This window comes from Mycetomoellerius zeteki, unplaced genomic scaffold, assembly GCF_001594055.1.
Source record: "Mycetomoellerius zeteki isolate Tzet28-1 unplaced genomic scaffold, Tzet1.0 scaffold295, whole genome shotgun sequence".
NCBI classification, from domain to species: domain Eukaryota; kingdom Metazoa; phylum Arthropoda; class Insecta; order Hymenoptera; family Formicidae; genus Mycetomoellerius; species Mycetomoellerius zeteki.
The window spans coordinates 52,635-62,090 of record NW_017257277.1 but is presented as its reverse complement, the minus strand read 5'-3'; the positions used below and the strand labels follow the sequence as shown (position 1 = coordinate 62,090).

Genomic DNA, 9,456 nt, shown 5'->3' with positions numbered 1-9,456 from the left:
TAGTTTTCATTTAAATTCAGTTTTTAAAATTTAATATTATATTATGTTTAATATAATTAAGTGGATGGATGGAATAAAGGCCTAATTGTAAAATCTTGATATTAATAAAAATTAAAATAACTTGCTACTTTTTTATTATACACAAATGAGTACACTGGAAAAAAATTTTACTAGATCCAAGTAAATATATTAACTTGAAATTTATTTACTTGGTCCAAGTAATTATTTATTTAAATCAAACAAGTTTTCGTGCTTTCAAAAAAATATTTATTTGCTTTCAACTAATTCATTTCCTTAATAAATATTTCCTCACATTAAGAAAACGTGCTTTTTTTTTTAATCTAGTAATATTTCTTTAAAACTGAGAAATGATATTCTCAGATGTAAAAATTGTATTTATTTAAAAGTAGTAGCCAATTTTAGATAAATATTTGTTTAAAATCGATTTTTGAATTACTTGAATCAAAACAATATTTATTTCGTTATTAACAACTAATGTACTAATATTGGGACACTAAAAGCAAGAAATTAATTACTTACAATAACGAAATATTAATTTTGTTGTACTAAATTTTTCTTTCGCTCAAGTTCTTCATTTACTAAAACATATCTTAACTTCATTAAATATTTGAAGCATATATTTACTTGATGAAAGTAAATATTACTTTGAATGAAAAAAACGAACATTTCGATTTTTGAAAAATCAGTTACTAAATCATTTATTTGTTTGAAGAGGATGTCAAGTTGGACCAAAGCGTTGGTGTTTTACAACGAAGAATATATTTCTTTGTTATTGGTAAATAAATATTTACTTGAATCAAAGATATCAATAATTTTGGAATAGAAAATATTTATTCTTATGCAGTAAACAAATTACTTAGTATCTATAAATATGTGTAAAACATATTTACTTAAATGAAAGTAATTGTTAATTTCTATTTAGAAAATATTTATTTCAATTCTAGAAAATATATTAGTATCTATACAAATATGTGTACAACATATTTATTTGAATGAAAGTAATCGTTAATTTCGAGTTATATTTGTTCCTATCCTACACTGTAAAAAAAGTACGTAAAATTACATAAAAAATACGTGTAACAATTACACAATTTATAGTGGAAATATGTAAAATTGTGTGATTTTATATACCATTTTTTTTTCTTATTCCTATATATTTGTTAAATATAATGCTCCCGCAAAGAGAAGTTGCCCACTAAATCCCAAGGCAGCCTGTATAAATATACATATATTATATATGTATACTATAGATATTGTTACGTCCGCACGTCTCGCGTCGATGTCTCTGCTCTCCAGGCGCGTAGCAATAAAGAACACGATTTCAAAAGAAGAAACAAGTAACATTTATTCAACTATGTACACTAGAAACACAGAGATTTCAGCAATTGCGAAAATACTCGGAGCAGAGAGAAAACACGTCCGTCTATATTCACGACTCTCTCCCAGATCCCTCTTCTAAACAAGACCCCTCGTCGCCAAGCAACGCGACTTCTTCTTCATCGTGGAACGTGAACTTCGGTGCTTAAAGGGTGTCGAGGCGAAACGGGCATAACAATATACACTACGCACAACAATTAGGGGATCACTTTGAAACCTACAAATTTGGTTGATATTTGAGAAACTGTATCTCTGCTTCCAGAGATCGTAGGACAATTTTTCTGGGTGCGTTTTAAAAGGTGAAACATCTACTTTGAAACCGTTAGTATAATATTTACCGTCCCATCAAATGGTTTTTTTCACGAAGATCAGAAGCAGGTCGTGTTAAAATTCTAAAAATTTTGCGACTTTCCAACTTTCCACGGGAAAAATACAAAATGGTCAAAAAATCTCATTACATGCATTTTAAAGTTTGAAACGTTTCCTTTGAAACGAGATCTCGACCATTACTCTAGCATGCCTAGAAGCTGAGTTATCAGGTTCCGAAGGAAACCTTACATTTTGCAAGATTTTGGGTAACCGCCGGCATTCGTGTTATCCGATGTGCACCACGGGGAGGTTGCTCGGTAGGAATTTGCACATCATGTGTGTGTACGTATGTGTGCGCGCGCGCGCGCGCGTGTGCGTGTATGTGAACACAGTCAGAGATAAGGACCCCGAGGTTCGTCAGTCCCTCGGTATTTTACGACTCCAAACCCTCTCTGCTCTGTGCGTGCGTGTGTGTTTGTTATCTTTTATACATATATATTTATCTTATATTATATATTTACCTGGTATATGTATATATTTAACAAATAATATTAATTATGTTGTCATGCCCGCGCCGTGTCAACACGCGTGCCAAGCGAATGGAGTCGAGTAACCGATGGAATGTAGACGAATTGAATACATCACCAGGGAACTTGGCAGATAAGCTGTTTGGCAAATTTGTCAAGACTCACAAACAGCTGATCAGACTAATCTGCCAAGCTACCTTGTCCTGTGGACAAAATTCAGCCGATGCTTTAATTCTTAACCAATTTTAACGGTTTTTTTAACTTGCTCAAAATTGAATGAGGTATAAGCCCATTCTGTGTAAATTTTGATTACGGTCTAAAGTAAAAATTGCCGATCCAATGAAGTGAGTAGAAAAAAAGTCAAAATTACACGATAACGAATATTGGATCGGCATTTTTATTTTGAACCGTAATCAAAATTTACACAAAATGGGCTTATAACTCATTCGAGCAAATTAAAAAAATTAAAAAAAAATCGTTAAAATTGGTTAAAAGTTAGAGTGTCAACCGAATTTTATTCACGAAGATGTTTTTCTACCTATCCGTGCCTCGATGGCACGGGTTCAAATTGTTCAAAAAATCTGAAAAAAATATGGTGTTATTTTTTTCGAGATATTGAACTACTTTAGGGAGAGTCTCAATTAAAATTCAAAAATTTTTTAAATAACGACCACCCTAATATACATATATCAAGTAAATATATAATATGATATAAATATATGACACTCTTGCGTTTCGCGGGTTTTCTCCGTGTTTAGATCCATTCTTGGAATGCCAACGTTTCGTGAACTGCAAGGTTCACGAAACGTTGGCATTCCAAGAATGGATCTAAACACGGAGAAAACCCGCGAAACGCAAGATTGTCACATAAGTAACACCCGTGAAAGCCTCAAGAATATTATGATATAAATATATATGTATAAAAGATAACAATTCTATTACTTAATATTATTTTTATTTGGTACAAACCGCCTATCTTAATTATCTTTTTGTTTAGGTAACTTAGTGTAGCTTTTCTTATGAAAATCATAAAATAAGTATAGAAATATGAATAAATTTCCAATAAAAATAGATGTTATTCCTTTTGGCGATTCGCAATTGGGATTTAAAATTTGCAGTAGAACCATTATTATCACGATAAATTGAACCTAATTTAAACAGAAAAAAATATATTGAAGTAATTAAAATATGTTTCAGAGAAAAAATATAATAATATTGCACGTGCGATTAAATTGTAAACTACTATATTTATACTTACAATCTGCAGTTTAGTTATAAGTGGTTTAATAGGAGATATTGTCTGTTGGAATTCCGAACTCCATGCAGCGATGAAATAGTATGTGTACATAATTACATGCACGGCACAATTTAACAGGAAAATAAATGTCCCCCTTTCATCCAAAATGTATTTCAAATAATACCAAAGAAATACTACGTTACATACATGATGATACACATGTAAACCAGAAACTTGATTTTGTTTCTTTCGTAATACAAATACACAGGTTTCGACGTAATCGAAAAGTTTCAGAAAAATTAACCACCATGCCAAATCAAATAGCTGAAACGTGACTATTATATACAAAATGTATAAAGTATTACAACCATTAAAATATAAAACATTGTCCGTATAAATATCGATAATAGTCAGTGATAAAAGAACTATTACTAAAAATTATTGATTAAGTATTAATTTTTCTTTGAAATTTAATATATACCATAAAGTCCAAATATAAATACAAACTTTTATTTGTATTAATTTTTTTGTGCCGATTAAAATCTGCCTAATGGCTATCAATATAACTTTTTAAAACGTGCATTTCTTGCTATTCTTTAAAAATGATATAATTGCGAGTAAGAAATTAAATTTAAACTTAATAATATCTTTTATATGAACATTAACTTATAAACCTTTATAATTATTATATTGTAAAAACGTACTTTAATCGCATTAGGAGAGTTTGGATTAGACGGCGCATATATTACAGAGAATTCTGAAAACCAGCCATAAGATAGATGCTTTTTGACGAACCATAAGTTTACCAGAATTTGAATCACGTCATAAATTAATATAAAGGTTCTCAACTCATATGGCGGTCGATCTTTCATGAAACGAGGACCAGCATAAAGAATAAAATACATATATCCAAAAGTAATTAGCATCAGTGGAAGTAGCGAAGATACAAATGGCCATTCGCGAGTTTGTTCGACTGCAAAAATAAAATTTTTGAAATAATGTAATCATTTTCTGAAAACAATCTGAATGATCTTTCTTCAATAAAACTTTAGTGCACCAGTACTTTCAAATATATAATGTTATAATAATTATTTTAGCATAAGAGTTGTATGCAAACAACAACTTTTTGAAAATAAAAAATCGTTATCAAAAGCGAAGAAGTATCATGTTTAAATGTTTATATTTTACAAGTATTTTTACAAAACTCATTCTGCTTTATTTCGATAGAAACAAAATGTGACAGGGAAAAAGTTTCGAAATTTTTTCTAAAGATTTTCTTTCTACCCTCCAAAATCGAATCAGTGTATTATTACTGACTTTACTTATTCTGACTTCACCTAGTGCTACACTTATAACTGATTCAATCTGTAGAAATCATAAGTAAAAAATAAAAAAACTTAATAAGGACTCTCAAAATTCAAAACTATTAGAAATGAAGAAATCAGTGTTATCATTATTACTGAAAAACAATAAATATTCGCTGATGATTACATCAGTTATAACTTTATGAGTGCAGCAATAAAGTCACTGATTCAGTTTTAAAGAGTACATTTTCGGCATTTTTGAAGTTAACTTATACTTTAAAATACACACGCACGTACACATGCACATTTATTAGATCACAAATATGTGACATTTATTTTTATTTGAAAGGTTTATAATGATATCAAATTGCTATTAATATAAAACCTGATTGCTACTAATATCTAGTATGATGTAAAAACCTTTTTTCAAGAATTCGTGTCATATTTGTCTAATATACGATATTAAAAAGTATGAATTTAAAAAGATAGAATATTACTCACCCGATAGTTCTACGAATAAATAATGATACATTTCTCCCAAACTCATCGTGAACGAAATCAGTATCAGAATTGTATATTATATCAATATCCCTTATTTAACTTATTTTGTTTAATTTTGTCATTTGTCATTTGTCAATAAAGCTTCAACGGTTACCTCAGTAAGTTCGTAATATTAGACCGATTCTGCTACGTGTACAATCACCGTGCTAGTATTTAAAACAGCGAGTGATGAACTTCGAACTTAGAAACGAATGTAGTTCCAGCAATTTTACTAATTACATTCATGCTTAGAAAATTACTCCATTAAGAAATTCTTTATTATTTTGCAACGAAACAAATTACTAACAAAATAAGTATAATATAAAGTATTAGTAAAAAGTAAAAAAGTTAATTCTCTTAAAAAACGAATTTAATTTCCATAAAACGTCCAGCAAGATTTCGTTATGTGATGTTATATTGAGGAATCACATTTGCAGTAGGTAACGTGGTTACTTACATTGTTATCGCATGAGAGGTTTACGGGACCTTGCTTAAAACGATAAAAAAATTCTATCAAAACTAATCGTGTTCTTGATTCGTGCTTTTATAAGTGACTTAATATATTACCGATACAAGTTTAATGTAGATTTATTAACATATTCCACATACCTCGCAAATGAAAATCAATAAACGTTTTACAAAACATTATATGTATATCGAATGTTATGGAAGTGTCACGAATAAGAATATATCGTTTCCTATGTCAGTTTATCGTACTATCGTTCTCTATGTGAAATGTTTTTACAGTAATTGAATTAATTAAAAATTAAAATTATGTCAACACATAATAGAAATTATTTGTATGTCAATTTAGACGCAATTTTAATTAACTAAATTATTATTATGCACGAGACGTAATAAAAATTTAAAATTGTCATATTATGTCATGACATAATTTTAATTCATAGAATTTTTACTATGTCTTGACATAATCAAAATTCGTAGAATTATTATTATGTAACAAGTTAGCAGCTAGAAATTTAAGCTCTTCAGTATTAATCTTAGAATATTGTTATATAGTTACAAAATAAAGTGGCTTACGCATGTCGTTATTAGCGGTCATTGAGAAATCAGGAGACGCGATAGTGTCTCCGGTCATGTTTAAAAATTAAAAGACACTATAAGTCTCTTATCCCGCGCCACCAAAGTCCATTTTTGGAGGGTATAGAACTACTAAAATATAAAAAATTTTGAATCACACGTAACATATCCTGAAAGGCGGCATCGCCACGAGTAATTTGAGCCAAAAGAAATAAAATCGGTCAAGCCGATTCTGGATATACAAGCAGTCAAAAAGTGATGATTTTCATGAAAAATGAAGTAATGTCTTCTTTTTTTCCTCTGTCCGCAGTCATATGCACTTCTCTTCTCTCTCACCTTTCACTCACCTCCCCCAACTTCGACCCACTCCACTCCTCTCCTCCTCCACCATCCATCCCACCATCCCTTTCTTTCGCCCTATTTCACTCTCTTTCGTTCTCTCTCACCTCCTTTCGTCCTCTCTCATCCTCGCCTGCTGAAAGTGTCCGATGGTCACTCAAGGTCGTGACCATCGACCTTGAAAATATGAGTCAGGGTCATTTTAATTTTTTTGGATAGCTTTGTAATGTGTGATGAGTGACTACTACAACCTTCCAAAGATTGTTTGGTGTGATGACCTTCAGAATGTGTGGGAGGCTCAAAGGTCATCGGAGGTGAACTGTCCATTTTAATTTTAATATCTTCTTAATGAGCAATAGTCGCCTGCTGATAGTCCGATCACTCAGGGACGTGACCTTGACAATATGAATCAAGGTCATTTTAATTTTTTTTATAACTTTGTAACGCGTGATAGATTACTGCTACAACTTCCGGTTGTGCGGTGTGATGACTTTCGTAATGTGTGAGAGGGTCAGGGTCATCGGAGGTGAATTATCCATTTTAATTTTTATAACTTCTCAATAATCAACGAGTGACTACCAAAACGTTTCGATGGTTATTCAAGGTCATGACCTTGACAATATATGTTAAGGTCAACATTGTCGGAGTTGAATTCCCTATTTCATTTTTAATAACTTTGGAACGTACGACGGGTGACTGCTACAACCTTCTGAAGGTTATTTAGTGCGATGACCTTCATAATGTACGGGAGGGTCAAGGTCATCGGAGGTGAATTTTAATTTTAATAACTTCTTAATAAGCAACGAGCGACTGACGAAACCCTTCGATGGTTACTAAGGATCATTACCTTGACAATATACGTCACGGTCAGCGTCATCGGAGTTGAATTCCTTATTTCGTTTTTAATAACTTTTTAACCTAAGGTGACTGCTCAACCTTCCGAAGGTTGCAGGAAATGTAGTGGGAAAACAAGTATCGTATACCGCAGGTCTATGTTAAGTAATAATTTCAGATTGAAAAAAGGAATAAAATTAAGTAAAAGTTACCGAAATGTTTAAAACATTGATAAAAAGGCTACCCAAAGTTTGAATTTTTATAGTTCAGAATCTTTCCATGGTTCTTATTTTATGAATCGTCTGATTGAATAACTAATTGAAAAGGAACATTTTATGCAAATATATTTGTATAAAAAATGCACGGATGGGAAGTAAAGTAACGCCGTAAATTTGATCATTTATATTATAAAAACAACTTGATGACGACTTCATTGTAACGATAACTGACTATACTAATTTTGTGCTAAGCTTGGAAAAGTCACTTTGAGAGGTAACTCTTAAGTATTACGTGTTTATTACTGAAGAAATTATTTGTAATGAGTAGTCCCAAAAATAAAAGATTTACTTAATTTTACTGATATGTATCAGGTAAATCAAAGATTTGATGTGAATAATGGGCACTGAATTATAATCTTTAAAAATTACGTATAATTATTATTTATTATTATTATTATTATAATTGTTATGTCTTCCCTGTTCGCCTCCTCTGCTGCCTCTTCGCGGTCCCCAATGGTAATGGGCCGCTAACAGCCGTATTAGAAACCGTTTATCAATGATTAATTATCCTACTATCAAATTAGTCTGGGAGGGAAATATAGACATACAATTTATTGGAGAAAAATTAGAGTTTTTAAACTCATACTTAACAAAATACACGACAAAGTCGGAAAAATGCAATATAGACTTTGCAATGATAGATTCCAATAAACCTTTGGCATCTTCCACAGTTTTACAAAGTAAAACTGTGGAATTTTGCGATGCGTTCATTGAATAACAGAGACTTTAGAAGCTGCGGACACACTACTAGAGAATCCCTTGTATAGTACGGACAGTGATACCATTGTCAAATAGATTGACGTTAATAAAATGAGAAACAGAAAAGTTAAAACATTCAATGAAATTAAAGCTCTCGATGAAAATTCTACGAATATTTATTGTCCATCGCTCATCGATTATTACTATCCAAGCAGACCTAAGGAATTAGAATCATTGAATTTGTATGATTTTGCCAGATTCTGGAAAATTACGAAACAGATGCCAAAGAACGGCGAAGTCGAAATTTCGATTACAAACTTGTATAGCGTTTATTTAAAAAAAAGAAACGAAAAAAGTGTTATTTAATTAACCATTATCGATTTAATGTAAAAACTGAACCCGAAAAATACTTTTACTCGCTGCTTCTTCTGTTTAAAGCGTGGAGAGATTTGAGGAAACTCAAAGGTGCATACGAAACTTACACGGATGCCTTTAAGAATTCAACGTCTGCTTTGACGAAGGCAATGAAATATTACGAAAGGCTTGAAGAAATACAGAAATCTTTTGAGAACATTTGCTGAATTAATCGAGAAGCGCGAAAATGATCTGAAAACAGCAGACAGAGACAAATCCGATGATGATGAACTGGATTGCAATCCGATAGAAGCTGACGTGATGAAAGATCTGAAAGATTTTGTTAAGATTGATGCCCCGATTGATTTATCGCAAATAATGTCGCGATTGAACGAAGACGAGAAAAAAATCTTCGATAGAGTATGCCAAGTTTTACAAAGTAAAAATCAGATTCTGCGATTGTACGTAAATGGCGAGGGTGATACAGGGAAAAGTTTTCTTATTGAAACGATTAAACATTAGATCAGAATAAATTTGAAAAAAGCGACTGCCATATCTGCTCCCACGAGTATCGCGGCATTCGATATCGATGGCTT

At 31.4% G+C, this 9,456-nt stretch overlaps 1 protein-coding gene across 1 annotated transcript; it reads right to left on the bottom strand.

The window, feature by feature from the left end:
- Positions 1-3,211: 3,211 nt before the first annotated feature.
- On the bottom strand, positions 3,212-5,824 carry LOC108724400 (elongation of very long chain fatty acids protein AAEL008004). Its single transcript, XM_018450755.1, has 5 exons — positions 5,773-5,824; positions 5,277-5,482; positions 4,176-4,444; positions 3,493-3,795; positions 3,212-3,382 (listed from the first exon to the last, which is right to left on the bottom strand). The coding sequence occupies exons 2-5, from the start codon at positions 5,320-5,322 to the stop codon at positions 3,212-3,214; spliced, it is 789 nt and encodes a 262-aa protein (XP_018306257.1). The 5' UTR covers positions 5,323-5,482; positions 5,773-5,824.
- Between the last annotated feature and the right edge of the window lie 3,632 nt (positions 5,825-9,456).